General features: G+C 47.1%; 1 protein-coding gene across 1 annotated transcript; it reads left to right on the top strand.

The window, feature by feature from the left end:
• The first annotated feature begins 396 nt into the window (after positions 1–396).
• On the top strand, positions 397–2743 carry LOC133891897 (subtilisin-like protease SBT1.8). The gene has a single exon (XM_062332601.1). It carries the CDS (start codon positions 407–409, stop codon positions 2741–2743), a length of 2337 nt encoding a protein of 778 aa, XP_062188585.1. The 5' UTR covers positions 397–406.
• Positions 2744–16538: the final 13795 nt, after the last annotated feature.

Here is a 16538-nt window from a genome sequence, read left to right as displayed (position 1 = left end):
TTGGAGCTCTTTAGCGGTTTGCCTTAGCTGGACGTCCAAACGGCAGAGTGGTGGCAAGGAGACTTCCGCCTGTGAGAGCTTCCAAGCGCCGGTCACCACGGAGATGAAATCCGGCAACTTGGTCCAAAAAGATTCAAAGTGGAAGCGCCTTCTACGCACAGCACACATAGAGTTAGCTAGCAGCAATGGGCAGTGGTCAGAACATTCTCGCGATCCTTGTACTGTTAGTGAGCAAAATTTTCTGCGACCAGTATCAATCCACCATCACCTACCAACGCACCAGCTTGACACCACGAAGCGCGAAGTGTATAACAGGTTTTCAGGGTGACCACAACCACGCTCAGCCTCTATAAAATCCCACGCCTGGCATGTACTCCTTCACCGCGAGCTCGCACCTTCATCAGCCATGGCGTCCATGGTCACCAGGCTCTTGCACCACTTAACAATGTTCCTCCTCCTCGCACAGCTCACCGAGTCAGCTCTCATCCCAAAGATCAAGAACCACCCTGAGCCTGAGATCAAGCCTCAGCCGTCGAACACCTACATCGTCCATGCCAACCACCTCGCCAAGCCGGCACACTTCGCCACCCTCGAGCACTGGTACCATTCCATGGTGGCCACCCACTCCCCTCGGCCCGCCAACACCGGCGGCCGCATCTTGTACACCTACGACACCGTCATGCACGGCTTCGCCGTCCAGCTCACTGGAGACGAGGCCCAGCGCATGTCGACCGCCCCCGGCGTCGCCGGCGTGTACGAGGACAGGTTGCTCTACCCTCAGACAACGAGGTCGCCGGGGTTCATCGGCCTCGACCCGAGGAACGGCGCCTGGAACGAGACGGACTTCGGCGACGGCGTCATCATTGGCGTCATCGACACCGGCATATGGCCGGAGAGCGCGAGCTTCAACGGCAGCGGGCTCGGCCCCGTGCGGCCGAGCTGGAGAGGCAAGTGCGTCGACGCCGACGACTTCAACGCCAGCTTGTGCAACAACAAGCTGGTAGGCGCCAAGGCCTTCAGAGCGGCCGCGGACGCAAAGGCGGGAAGCAAGAGCAGCGGTACTGTCCCCTCCCCGAGGGACAAGGTCGGACACGGAACGCACGTGGCCTCGACGGCCGCCGGCGCGGAGGTCCGCGACGCTGGCCTGTACATGTTCTCGCGGGGGACCTCATGGGGCATGGCGCCCAAGGCGAGGATTGCCATGTACAAGGCGTGTGACCTCGGCTGCTCTGGGGCGGACATCGTCGCAGCGATCGATGCCGCGGTAAAGGATGGCGTGGACATCATTTCCATGTCCCTCGGAGGCTATCCGCGCTCCTTCCACAGCGACGTCATCGCGATCGCCACGTTTGGTGCGGAACGCAAAGGCATCTTCGTCGTCCTCGCGGGCGGCAACGATGGCCCGGGAGCATCTACGGTGAGCAACTCGGCTCCGTGGATGGCCACCGTAGGCGCCGCCACTGTGGACCGGCTGTTCCCGGCGAATCTCACGCTCGGGAACGGTGTCGTGCTCGCCGGACAATCCCTTTATGACATGCAGGCCAAGGGAACCGGCATGATCCAGCTACTAGTGTCCACAGATTGCTTCATGGAGTATACGAACTGGACGCCCGACAAGGTCATGGGAAAGATCATGGTGTGCATGGACGGAGGAAACGACGCGTTGGGCATTATCTTGCAGAACGCTGGTGGAGTAGGGATAGTTGTTGTGGAGCCTTCTGAGTGGTCTCGAGATGGTACCACGGCCTTCGCCTTCACCCTTCCGGGTCTCACGCTCAGCTACACCGCCGGCGAGAAGCTCAGGGCCTACACGACCTCGGTACCCAAACCGGTGGCGTCATTCAGCTTCGGCTGTGAGACGGTCACTGCCGAGAACCGGGCGCCGGTGGTGACGGGCTTCTCGTCGCGGGGCCCCAACCCGGTCGTCCCTGAGCTCCTCAAGCCCGACGTCGTCGCGCCGGGAGCGAACATTCTTGCGGCCTGGTCGGGCGGCTCCTCTCTGTCTCCCGGAATTCCCAACCTCGACGGGAGGAGAGCCAGCTACCACATCATCTCGGGGACATCCATGGCGTGCCCGCACGTCGCCGGCATCGCGGCGCTGATCAAGAAAAAGTACCCCAGCTGGACGCCGGCCATGATACGGTCGGCGCTGATGACGACCGCCTCTACGCTCGACAACAGAGACCGGGACATCCTCGACAACGGGGTCATCGACGACCGCCGCGACGACGTCATGGTCGCGACGCCGCTGGTGGCCGGGGCCGGGCACGTCCGCCCGCAGCTCGCGCTGGACCCGGGCCTGGTCTACGACGCCGGCGAGCGTGACTACGTCGACTTCCTGTGTGCCCTGAACTACACCGCGGAGCAGCTCCGCCTGTTCGTGCCCGACTTCGTCAAATGCACGAGGACGCTCATCGGCGGCCCCTCCGGCCTCAACTACCCGTCGTTCGTGGTGATCTTCGACAGCCGCACCGACGTCCGCACACTGACGCGGACGGTGAAAAAGGTGTCGGAGATGGACGAGACGTACAATGTCACCGTCAGGGCGCCGGAGCACGTGAAGGTGACCGTCACGCCGACGATCCTGGAGTTCAAGGAGCACATGGAGACGAGGAGCTACACTGTGGAGTTCAGAAACGAAGCCGGAGGACACGCAAAGGCAGGGTGGGACTTTGGGCACATCATATGGGAGAACAAGAACCATCGAGTCAGGAGCCCGGTGGCTTTCCATTGGAAGAACTGATGACTTCCGGTAGAAACTTGCAGCAGAATAAGGCTAGGCTTGAACTGATGCCATGTTGATGACTTGATTGGTCATGAAAAATTTCAGTATGCTGTGTTGTAAGAGCTATCGATGTTAAGTTGTTAACAATTGGATACTGTTAAATTTGCTTGTGTTCGTTTAACCATTATTCTTGGGCGAGGAACAGTGAGGGAGATGGGCCTACTCGGCTAAAACTAAGCTTGCAAGCAGTAAGCAAAGCAACCAAACCGGATATTTATTTCTGGTATAAATGATAATGGAAAACCAGTAAGATGATCTACGTTAATAGTATAAATATTTTATTATAATAAGTTTTAATTAAAAAATAGTTATTTTTATCTTATTTGGACTTTTTCTTTATATATTTTGCTTTGTAATTTGTATGAAAATCAAACTGTTAATTTTTCCTATCTTTTAATTCTGAACTTATATAATTATTAATCGCATTTGATATGGACTCTTTGATTAAATCTAGACTGTTAGATGTTCATAATAATGAGTTGTCTAGATTTTTTTTCTTTTTTAGATTAACATGATAATTTTGTGATATTGAGAGTGAACGTGGTGTCTCCTTTCCCCCCTCAAATATTAAGATAATAGATCTTTCATATCTTTTAATTCCAAAATTACCTAATTATTAATCGTATTTGATATGAACTCTTTAGTTAAATATAGACTATTAAATATTCATAACAATAAGTGATTTAGATCATTTTTCGTTTTTTAATTACTGTGGTAATTTTATGGCCTTGAGAGCAAACGTGATGATTCCTTTTTCTCATCAGATATTAAGATAATAGATTTAGGTTTATGCCACCATGTCCATTGCAATTTTAACATTTATCTTCGTTTTTGTACTATTTGAACTTATGCTACTGATTTCAGAACTTATTCTATTTATGCCATTAGAGCCCAAACGTTGTTTGATCAAGCCATTTAACCATGCCAAATGATAACAATACCCTCTCATCTCTATTCCCTCTCTCTTTCCATATATTCTTGTCACCTTCATCTTACAGTCCCCTGACTGAGTCAACCTCATCTTCTCCCTCTTCTCTTTCTCCTTCCTTTGCGGGTCTCCACTCCCACTGGGTCAACCCATGGGTTTGCGCTCAGCAGAGGAGGGCGGCTGGGGCGATGTAATACCGAATTTTTGAAGGAAAGAAATGAAAGGAATTTGACCGAATTTTGACTTTTTGATCCGTTGCTCGTATGGCCGATCGGAGACCGCGGTTGCGTTCATCTCGTCGAGACGAACCCATTTTGCTATTCATATGTCCGTTCCGAGCACTCTGGGGCCCGTAGCGAGCCCAATAAATCTAGACCGTTTGTTGTTTTGAAGAAAAAAAAATAATAAAAAAGAGGGGATAAGTGCTGGATGGATCGGTCCTCAACCCGATCCATCCAGACTCTTCACGTCGTGTGCCGTCTCGCTCTCTCGCGAACACTCTCTCTCTCGTTTCTCTCTCTCCCGCCGCCGAATACTGCTGCCGCGCCGGCCGCCTGCTCCGGCCGCCGCAGCCCGCCGCCGTGACCCTGCCGCCGCCGCCGCACCACCGGTCGCCGCCGTAGCTCAGCCGCCGGCCGACCGCCTGCTCCGGCCGCCGTGCGCCGTGCCAGCTGCGCCGCCGCGCCCCTGCTGCGTCGCCGTGCGCGCGCGCCGCTGCGCCGCGCCCGCCGCCGCCGCCGCCACAGCCGGCCACCGCCGGCTGCCTCCCCCTCTCTCCCTCTGTGTTGCCGTGATAGCCCAGCCGGCCGAAGCAAGCGACACAGAGGAAGAAGCCAGGAAGAAGAAGAAGGAAGAAAAGAAAAGAAAGAGAGAAAAGAAAAGAAAAAAGAAAGAAAAGGAAAAAAAAAGAGAGGAAAAAGTTGGAAATTTCGGAATTTCATTGGATTCATCGTCAAACTTTCGAAGGTGAATTCTCGGTAATTTCTGAATATTTGTAGTTGGATTAAATCAAATCAAACAATTCCTGTCGTATCATTTCATGTGATCAATAGTCTGATTCGTTTTGATAATCGTTGTTGATTCGAAGATACGACATCTGAGTCGAAGTATTCAATTAATCGAAGCCAAGTATAATTAGTAAGAATTTTGGTTCGACTCTGAATTGGAAATAGAGTATCATTTCTTGTGATACAGTTCTCTATTCAGTTGTCTGGAATATAGGCGAAGACGCGACGTTTTCAAGCGTAGAGTTGACACTTCATATTTTATGTGTTTTAAATGTGCTTTAGTTCTAATAGTATGCCTGTACAGGTGGTACTATTTCCGGACGTTCTTGATCGAATTTTCTTCATCGTCGGTAAAGGCAAGTGAATGTATTGTATGACTATGCTTTAACCTAATATTGGGTTACCTACATTCTTTAATTACAGTGCATTCATCTAATCTGAATGACTGATTCTGGGCTGAGTACTATGTTGTTTACGTTTTCAGAGGTTTACTCGATGATTGATTTATGAAGTGCAGTAGGCACGATATGCCATTCTGCAGTTGTTCATTAATGTTGTATGCAATATTTTTTTTGAAGTCTCAAGCATATTCCGGAAGTTATGTTGGTTATGCTTGAAGCACGTCATACATATACATCTCATGCATTGAAAGTTTGTCGTCGTCTTCTGGCCGCGACCGTACCGGTACAGTACCGTATGTCACCCGAGAAGGGGTACGGTGCACACCCTTACGTTACCCGAGGAGGGGTAAGGGTGAGAAGAGCATGTCATGTGCATGGTTATGTCTTCTTGTGAAATTCAATGAATTATTCATATCAAATCTCATTTCCTTTAATTAGCATGTATATAGATATATATGCGGCTCTGAAGGCTTATACCAACCGAATGTTAAAATGTTTAATGTTATCGTTGGATTTGCTTAGTCATAACTGTTTCTCCTGGTGTTGGCGGTCTGTTTCATTACTAGTTTCTATTTAGAATTGTTAGCATATTCAACTGTGGCTAAATAGCTTTTTGTTAAAGTACCTTTCACTTGCTGAGATTTTCGAATCTCACCCGTGTTTTCTTTACAGGTATGTTTAGATGTTGACGTACATTTTGGGGATGGATCTCGGTAGCTGCACACACTAACTTATCACGATGTCGATAGCTCAACCGGTGTATACAAGTGGTGTGTCTGATGGTCCGTCGTTTGTTTTGTTTATGTTGTGGTTCGACGCTGGTAGCGTCATGGCGGACTCTATATATATGCTGGTTATATCTGTTTCTGCCTGCCTGTGATATTTCTTTTGGTCAGTTATACCTCTCTATAGAGGAAATACTGCCAAAATTTCTTTTTTTTTATATAAATAGGCTTGGTTGTAAAGTAAGGTGTTACAGCTTGGTATCAGAGCCTAGGCTTTAGATCCTAGGTAATGGAATGACGAACCTGACACACTTGCACAAATAGGATGGGTATGGGATGCATTTCATTGCATACGTCTTGTTTATCTTTGTTCGCTTATGTTCGCTATCTCAGATAAGTACTATTGAAGTTACTTGTTTGATTATCCACATATTCTTTAGTGTTTTATCATTGATATATATTGTTAAGTTGTTGGAGTCAGTTCCGTTGGAATGGTGTTTTTGTCAGGGCGTTAAAATAGTTACCCTGGTCATTAGAACCTGAGAAGCTTCAGAGGATCAATAGCATAACTGGTGTATGGCACTGCAGATGGGTTAAGTGGAGGGCCCCCATGATGCCTTTTCTGCATTGCCAGGTGAGGTTGACCAAGAGTTAGGTTTGCGATCCAACTATCCACATACAGACCGAATGTTTTGGGTACGAGATGGACTGGCCCCCATATCGTTGACCCTAACTATTCGTTCTCGGAATGTCGGAGAAATGGATCGATGTGTGCCTTACCATAGAAGATAAGGTGATAATGTTTTCAACCTAAACATTAGAATGGTGTAGGATTTTTTTTCCCCCATGGAGTCGGGGCGATCTTTTGCCGATTGAGTGAAGATGTGTTGATAGTGAGATCCTAATAGGGTTCTGGGAGTTTTTCTAATCTTTTGCTAGACTTGTACCCTAGTTGTTGATGTTTGAGGGTTAGTTAACACCTCGTGTTTAAGTTGAAATGTTTACATATCTTATGTGTCAGTTTCTTTAATATCTGAGAATAATCTTTTGTGGTTGGAATATCTATGCATGTTTTGAAATGATTATTTGAGGTAGTTATTTTGGTTAAGTTAGCCTTTGTGGAATAGTCCACTGGCTATGGGAGTTGGAGATATCGATTGCGTTGAAACAACTGATTTGTATCGAAGTGATGCTAATGGAGCGACACCTTCCTTAAGGATGCATCAGTTGTTTCAAACCTGTTTTATGAGGTTTCACGATTGGAATACCTAAGGTTGGCTCTTGCGGGGCTGAGGTAGAGATTTTGGTTGAAACGTGTTATGTTTCTGATATCGCTTAGCTAAACCTGTCGTTTGCTTTGAAGCTTGAAGCCAAGAATATACTTGGATTGTAGGAGCATTGTCGTTGTCAGGGGTTTGTTGAATAGTCTGTGACCTATAACGTTATGATAGGATGCTAAGTTGGCTTGTCACCATGGGAGCATTATCAATTGAACTAGTGAATTTTGCTCGTTGAAGTGAATGTTGAAATTTAAGGTCGCCTGAACTTTTCCTGACCTAATTACCGAAGGTGTTGTTAGGGCTTGTCGTGGTGTTTTTTTTTGACAGATTTTTAACATGATCCGTTCTAGAACTTTGTTTCTTGTTGGCTCTTGTGGAGTGAATGAAGTTAAAGAAGTAATTGACTAGTTTCTGACTTGAAAGTTTTGGATTTCTGTTGGTGACCCAGTTTTCTCTAAGGACGGAGATTTGATTGAGAGATGTCTGAGTAGGTTTACATGCTAGAAGTTTGTCTCTATTGGGAGTAAGTCTATCCAAACCCTGGTTCAAGGGAAGAGTGGGGTTCATTCCGAAATTTAAGTGCTGAGATTAGAGTTATGTTTAGGAGCTAAGGGTTGCTCCTCTGTTTAAAGGAGTGTTGTGAAAGAGGATGAACTATTGGGGTGTATCTCCGTAGTTTTGTTGCTGTTAAGGAGAGGGTATGCCTTCTAAGGACCTGGAGAGAAGCATTGTATGCTAACGCTCAACCCGTTGACAGTAAACTGGTGTTGCGAATGGTGCTTGCTAAACTAAATTTGTAAAATAATTAAATTGGAGTTGGATTAACAGGGTTGAGTTTGCAGAAGTCATATTTTCAACCCTCTCCATGAGCATTCTGCAAGTGATCATCTTGTCGGTTAGATTAACCGATGTCTTTTCAACTTTTGAGGAGGATATGTTTTTGCATGCAATTTTACTTTGAAGAAGTTGTGGCGTGGTTACCGATAATATGACTGGCCTGGGAATGTGAGCAAGATGTGAAGTTCTTTAGTATGCCAGTTTGGCATGTTTCTGAATGTACCGATCAACACAGCTTATCTATTGGTGCAATTGCCTTTGGATGGAAGTGTTTTGGTATTCAAGATGGAAAGTGCAAGTCTAAACTTGTACCATGAAGGACAAGTTGTTAGATGTTTAGAAGGGTTGAATTAGGCAAGTGGTTGTAATCTCCTGATCACCCCTTCTAGACTTGATGATACATCGAGATGAGAATGACCAACTGGAGGTTTATATCTTAACGTTGTGACTGTCTCTTGTGTAGATCTACCTACACGTATTTTTTTGGAGTTAGTGATGTTGGTAGAAGAGGTGAAGTGTTGATGTTTCTTTAATCTTGAACCATAAAGGTTTTAAATTGATCCTCCCTGTGAAGGAGTTGAAGTTGAAGCGAAGAAGGTTTATATTCTTATTGGGGGTTTCGACCCGAGTTTGTGGAGTTAGCCAATAATATTTTTGGTGTGATTGCATCCACCAAAAAGGATATTTCTGGCAACTAATGCCTTGGTTTTAGAACTAGTCGAAGAGATTGTCTCATAAATGGCTGGTATAGTATTAGCAGAAATATTGTATGTTCTTGGATTCGTTTTCCCTTCTAAGAGTGAGAAGGCAACAAAATGTTAAAGACCGTCCAATGTAACCGAGATTCGGAGTTTACTTGGATTCGTTGGCCATTACCGACATTTTATACAAGGTTTTTCTTTTATTGCAAAGTCTATGATTAGACTTACTGAAAAGTGTGTTCCATCTGTATGGACTGATGAATGTGAGAACAATTTCCAAACATTAAAGAATAAGTTGGTGAACGCTCCTATTTTAGCTTTGCCCGAGTGTGGTAAGCGTTTCACAGTTTACACTGATGCTTCTCGGATTGGACTTGGCTGGGTGCTTATACAAGAAGGTCGGGTAATTGCATATGCTTCCAGACAATTGAAAACTCATGAACAGAATTATCCCACTTATGACTTAGAATTGGCTGCAGTGGTTTTTGCCTTGAAGAGTTGGAGGCATTACCTGTATGGTGGGTCATGTGATATTTTCACTGATCATAAAGAGTCTCGAGTATATTTTCACTCAAAGAGATCTGAATTTGAGACAACGAAGATGGTTAGAATTAATCAAAAACTATGATCTGACAATTCAGTATCATCCCGGAAAGGCAAATATGGTAGCTGACGCCTTAGCAGAACAGGTGTACCTAAAGCAATAATGTCTTTACATTCGGATTTGGATCGGAAGGGGATATCTTTTTGCTTTGCTGGCACTGTGCAGATAGAAACTCAAATGATCATCCAATCTGCTATACCTGAGTGTGTACGTGAAGCTCAACAATATAATTGTCTTCTTTTAGAAGTTCGAAAGAGGACTTCGATGAAAAAAATTCAAAGGAATTTACCATTGATGAGAATGGTGCAATACGCTCTAGAGGACGTCTCTGTGTACCACAGAAGGCAGATGTGAAAATAGATATATTGAGAGAAGCTCACCGGACTCCTTATACAATTCATCCGGGTGGAACCAAAATGTATCGAGACCTAAAACAAAATTTTTGGTGGAAAAGGATGAAAGTGAATATTGCTAAGTATGTTGCAGCTTGTGGTGTCTGCCAACAAGTAAAGGCTGAGCATAAGAGACCCGCAAGATTAATGCAATCCTTATAAATTCCAGAATGGAAATGGGAACATATCACTATGGACTTTGTTGTTGGGCTGTCTCATTCACCTTGAGGCAGAGATGCTATTTGGGTTGTCGTGGATAGGCTTACAAAAATCTGCACATTTCATTCCAATGAAGACAACTAGTTCGGCACATGATTTGGTTCCCTTGTATATCAGGGAAATAGTGAGGTTGCATGATGTGCCAAAACCGATCATTTCAGATCGGGATTCTAAATTTGTATCCCAGTTTTAGCAGAGTTTGCTTATAATAATAGCTATCAAGCTAGTATTCGGATGGTTCCCTTTGATGCCTTGTATGGTCGAAGGTGTGTTTCCCCTTTGTGTTGGGATTCCGTTGGAAAGAGATCACTACTTGGTCCAAATTTGGTCCAGCAAACCTTAGAGAAGGTGTACCAAATACATCAGAACTTGTTGACTGCTCAGAGTCGATAGAAGAGCTATGCAGATATTCAGAGACGAGACTTAGAATTTTCAGTTGGTAACTATGTTCTTCTCAGAGTGTCGTTAACTAAAAGTGTTGTACGTTTTAGTATCTCTGGGAAGCTTAATCCGAGGTACATTAGTCCATTTCTAATCACAGACCGAGTAGGCAGTTTGGCATACCGTCTTGATTTACCAGACTCAATGAGTGGAGTACATAATGTCTTCCATGTTCTATGTTAAGAAAATATCTGAGAGACCCTGAGCATAAAATTGATGTTGAATCAATTACGATAGAGAAAGATCTGACCGTAAAGTGCCACCCAGTACGTATTCTGGATTCCTCAGAGCGAGTTATGAGGAGGAGGACTATCAAGTTTGTGAGAGTCCTTTGGACAAATCAAACAGAACGAAAAGTTACTTGGGAACTTGAAGAACGAATGCGCAAGGAGTATCCTGAGCTCCTTGAGACTGGTGAGTCATAAGTTTTGAAATATTTTACCTCTATTCCATAGTTGCTATGAAAGCGGCAGAATTCGAGGACGAATTCCTTTAAGGGGGGGAGAATGTAATACCGAATTTTTGAAGGAAAGAAATGAAAGGAATTTGACCGAATTTTGACTTTTTGATCCGTTGCTCGTATGGCCGATCGGAGACCGCGGTTGCGTTCATCTCGTCGAGACGAACCCATTTTGCTATTCATATGTCCGTTCCGAGCACTCTGGGGCCCGTAGCGAGCCCAATAAATCTAGACCGTTTGTTGTTTTGAAGAAAAAAAAAATAATAAAAAAGAGGGGATAAGTGCTGGATGGATCGGTCCTCAACCCGATCCATCCAGACTCTTCACGTCGTGTGCCGTCTCGCTCTCTCGCGAACACTCTCTCTCTCGTTTCTCTCTCTCCCGCCGCCGAATACTGCTGCCGCGCCGGCCGCCTGCTCCGGCCGCCGCAGCCCGCCGCCGTGACCCTGCCGCCGCCGCCGCACCACCGGTCGCCGCCGTAGCTCAGCCGCCGGCCGACCGCCTGCTCCGGCCGCCGTGCGCCGTGCCAGCTGCGCCGCCGCGCCCCTGCTGCGTCGCCGTGCGCGCGCGCCGCTGCGCCGCGCCCGCCGCCGCCGCCGCCACAGCCGGCCACCGCCGGCTGCCTCCCCCTCTCTCCCTCTGTGTTGCCGTGATAGCCCAGCCGGCCGAAGCAAGCGACACAGAGGAAGAAGCCAGGAAGAAGAAGAAGGAAGAAAAGAAAAGAAAGAGAGAAAAGAAAAGAAAAAAGAAAGAAAAGGAAAAAAAAAGAGAGGAAAAAGTTGGAAATTTCGGAATTTCATTGGATTCATCGTCAAACTTTCGAAGGTGAATTCTCGGTAATTTCTGAATATTTGTAGTTGGATTAAATCAAATCAAACAATTCCTGTCGTATCATTTCATGTGATCAATAGTCTGATTCGTTTTGATAATCGTTGTTGATTCGAAGATACGACATCTGAGTCGAAGTATTCAATTAATCGAAGCCAAGTATAATTAGTAAGAATTTTGGTTCGACTCTGAATTGGAAATAGAGTATCATTTCTTGTGATACAGTTCTCTATTCAGTTGTCCGGAATATAGGCGAAGACGCGACGTTTTCAAGCGTAGAGTTGACACTTCATATTTTATGTGTTTTAAATGTGCTTTAGTTCTAATAGTATGCCTGTACAGGTGGTACTATTTCCGGACGTTCTTGATCGAATTTTCTTCATCGTCGGTAAAGGCAAGTGAATGTATTGTATGACTATGCTTTAACCTAATATTGGGTTACCTACATTCTTTAATTACAGTGCATTCATCTAATCTGAATGACTGATTCTGGGCTGAGTACTATGTTGTTTACGTTTTCAGAGGTTTACTCGATGATTGATTTATGAAGTGCAGTAGGCACGATATGCCATTCTGCAGTTGTTCATTAATGTTGTATGCAATATTTTTTTTGAAGTCTCAAGCATATTCCGGAAGTTATGTTGGTTATGCTTGAAGCACGTCATACATATACATCTCATGCATTGAAAGTTTGTCGTCGTCTTCTGGCCGCGACCGTACCGGTACAGTACCGTATGTCACCCGAGAAGGGGTACGGTGCACACCCTTACGTTACCCGAGGAGGGGTAAGGGTGAGAAGAGCATGTCATGTGCATGGTTATGTCTTCTTGTGAAATTCAATGAATTATTCATATCAAATCTCATTTCCTTTAATTAGCATGTATATAGATATATATGCGGCTCTGAAGGCTTATACCAACCGAATGTTAAAATGTTTAATGTTATCGTTGGATTTGCTTAGTCATAACTGTTTCTCCTGGTGTTGGCGGTCTGTTTCATTACTAGTTTCTATTTAGAATTGTTAGCATATTCAACTGTGGCTAAATAGCTTTTTGTTAAAGTACCTTTCACTTGCTGAGATTTTCGAATCTCACCCGTGTTTTCTTTACAGGTATGTTTAGATGTTGACGTACATTTTGGGGATGGATCTCGGTAGCTGCACACACTAACTTATCACGATGTCGATAGCTCAACCGGTGTATACAAGTGGTGTGTCTGATGGTCCGTCGTTTGTTTTGTTTATGTTGTGGTTCGACGCTGGTAGCGTCATGGCGGACTCTATATATATGCTGGTTATATCTGTTTCTGCCTGCCTGTGATATTTCTTTTGGTCAGTTATACCTCTCTATAGAGGAAATACTGCCAAAATTTCCTTTTTTTTATATAAATAGGCTTGGTTGTAAAGTAGGGTGTTACAGGCGAGCAACGGGAAAGGGGTGGCCGACGGCGGTGACAACGCGAGGAGAGAAGAGAAAGAGAAATTGGAGCGGCTAGCAACAAATCCATCCGCTACCTCGTCCTCCAGGAAGCACAAACCCAACTAAGCAAGCAATGGATCCTTCCAGGCAAGCAAGCAAGAAGGGAGGACCGCACTAGAGCATGTGTGACGAAGGAAAAGAGAGGATTTGTCGCTGCCAGAACTCGAATTCTCGATCTCGGTTGTGCGCTGTGGACGACGCCGTGTCGCAGATCCTTGCCTCCCTCGGAGTTGAGCTCGTCGTGGGCGTCTCCGACGAATGCCTTGCCGCGGTCTCCACCCCTTCACTCCCGCTTGCTGCTGCTCGCCGACGTCGCTGCAACTCAGACTGCCCAGCGCCTAGCAGGTTTGCGCGCGGGGGAGGGAGGCGGCAACAGCCAGGTGCGGGCGCAACACAATCGTGGGGAGATTCGTGGTGGTCGGGGCATGGGCAGGTGGAGTGCGGCGGCAGCCAAGCCCAACGTCGCTGACGGCTGGAGAGCGCATGCACGCGGAGGAAGGCGGCAGCTGGTCACGGGGAGGGAAGCGACCGGGAAAGAGATAGAATTGGGGAAGGAGATGAGGAATTGGGGGCATTTTGGAATAAGTAAGATGCCACGTTAGCAAAATAGTCACGGTGAGAGACATAATGAAATGGCAGTTGTATGAACCAAACAAGTTTTAAAACTAATAGCATGAACCTAAATATTAGAGAACGATGATACATATCGAAACCGTAATTGATACAGTGACATAAACTTAAATTTTCCAATGATAATAAAAGTAAATATAGGGAATAGTAAACAGCACAATTCAAAGAACTGATACACATTCCTGACATCATATAGCAGTATAGCACAGCTATTTTCTACAACTATCTCTGCATATCCAACATGACCTCGGCTCATCGTAGTTGTCCCCGAAACTTTTTTTTTTTACACTAGAGCCTTTTTACTCGGGGTTTTTATTGAAGGCCAATAGGGGATGTGACGCTGAGGGATCGAATTTTGATGGGCTCGGCTCTGCTAGAGCTGGGACTTTGAGCCATATTTTTTGGGCCGGTCCGAGCCCAGCACGGCCCGGTGAAGTTTAAGCCCGACCCGACCCGAGCACTGATGAGCCGGGTCAGCCTGACCCGATTTATGGGCCGGGCCGGGCCTTGATATGGGGTCCAATGGGTGGTCTGGCCCGGTAAAAAATGGGTTCGCACCTCACACGCGGTGGAGTGTGGTGGTGCTGGACCCGTGCCAACCCGGCCCGATAAGGCCCATCGTGCATTCGGGCCGGATCTGAGCCTAGCTGAAGGAGGATTGGGCCAGCCCGACCCGACCCGAATAGTTTATCGGGCCATCCTAGCACGGCCCAAAAAGCCCGAAGCCCAAAGGGGTCGGGTCGGGCCGGCCCGACCCGGCCCAAGTCCCACCTCTAGCTCTGCCACTGAACTTTGCCACTGGGCTTCTTGTCCTTTCACGTCCTGATAACCTTTTTATGTGCAAGGATAGAAAGTTTGAGATTCTATACGGGTTCAATGCTTCCATCAACTAGACGATAAGCGTCCATTTTGTTCACAGCATCAGTCTTCTCATGGAATTCGAGGCCTGGGTAGATGGCATCAGCGATGATTGAGGGGAACACCGTTGTGGACACAGACAATGCGCGGCACTGGCCGATGAACACAGCATGCCCGTTGAGGCCATGAACAGGTATCGTCTTCCTTGCATCGAAATCAACCCGGCACACGTCGTAGTTCCTCAACACTGCTTGAGAACAAGTAACGGTGTACGAGCATCATCTCTCGGCCATTCTCCACTAGATGCATTATGTGCGCCATAAGAGATTAGGGAACGCGGCATGGCCGGTTTGGCGGCAATCACTAGCTGCGGTGGCTGTTTTTCAGTAATTTTCACCGTCATTATGGAACGGTCCAAGACGCAATAGAAGCGACCTGCAAATGGCAGGACTGAAACGAACCCAGGCATGCCACGATCGAGCAACGTCCAACGCTCGTCACCGGGCTTGGAGGCAGCCAGCATGCTGGTCCTCATCAAGAAATAAAGCGCGACCGCAAGGCCAGCGCCCTCCACCGAGAGATCGACGCCGGCGAGGTCACGGGCATAGCACTTCTTGAGCCTGTTTTGGCGCAGCAGCGTGTGCCCCATGGAAACGCTCAAGAACCGCCGACGGTGAGGGGCGGAGGCCGGTAGCTTCGCCCGGAGCATGAACCATCGCCAAGGGTGGAAGCGGCTACCCAGGCAGCTGTGCCCACGCGGGTCGGTGGAGCACTGCCGCCACGCACGGCCCACGGCGCGGAAACGGACGTAGTCCGCCACGTAGTTGGCGAGGACGCGCTCGGAGATGAGCCACGACGTCCCGTCCGCGAGATTCGCCCACCAGTCCCTCCTGCAGGCCGTCGACGCGGATTAGATCACTGAAGGGGAAGTTCGTCGGGGCGGTGGAGCAGTGGCGTGGCGGATCGTCGAGGGTCCTCGGTCGCTTGGCCCGCCGAGACGGGACCTGGGCTCGGGAGGCTTCGCCATCCAACCGCAGGGTCCGCTCCGCCCCCCGCGCCAGGGCTCGGGGGATCAGTGGAATTGGTGTGTCTGTGTCCGATGTGGCATATACGAAAGAAAAAATTCCAGTACTTATTGTGACCTTACGAGCTATCATGACTGTTTATTTATATTATTATAAATATTAGATAGAAGAACTAAACAGATAATTTAATATATATGTCCATACTCTATACAGAGTTGACTTTCCTCCGGTGCCCAGACGCACTCAGATCGAGTCCCAGAGTTTACATCCGGGCCATTGCTTTATACACGGGAGCGCTACGTTTCGTGCCATCCGAGGCCGAGCAATACATGGACTGGAACTCAGACTCCGGTACATGGTATTACTCCGATTTATTGTTTTGAGACATGAGGGTTTTCTGGGACAAGTATTACTCCGATTTAAAAGAACTGTATTGGAGACTTTGTAGTACCACTTGCTCGTCTTCAAAGGTTACAAAGCTAGAAAGTTTCTAGTACTGACTTAAAAAAACGTTGCCGTTGCTTGTTGCTTTCCGTGGCTTAGTGCTTTACAATTATAAAATCTGGTTGCCTAGAGCTGTGAGCGCCTGAAGATTGTGCATCTCTGGCAAGTACAGCTGCGTGGACAATTCGGAATCTATGCCTCTTATCATGAACATTTTCCGTCTCTTTTCTAAATTTACTTGTGAAGTGTTAGCACACAATGTGCAGAGATCAAAACATAATGTGGGCACTTTCTTGGATGCGTCCAACTTCCACTATGTGCATCAGTGCATGACCTAGCCTCCCTTTTTAGTCCGAGAAATTTTTACTACCAAAGAAATGATCACCGTTGCTTCTCACGCTACTCCATGGAACCAAGAAGAACGTTGTCTCTTCGTAAGAGTCGGCGTCCACCTGATTAAGATGGCATGCCAAAGCTATACTTAGCTTCCACTTG

Source organism: Phragmites australis, chromosome 15 (genome assembly GCF_958298935.1).
Source record: "Phragmites australis chromosome 15, lpPhrAust1.1, whole genome shotgun sequence".
Taxonomy (NCBI): domain Eukaryota; kingdom Viridiplantae; phylum Streptophyta; class Magnoliopsida; order Poales; family Poaceae; genus Phragmites; species Phragmites australis.
Note: the sequence above shows the minus strand (reverse complement) of the source record. Positions and strands in the feature narration are given on the sequence as shown.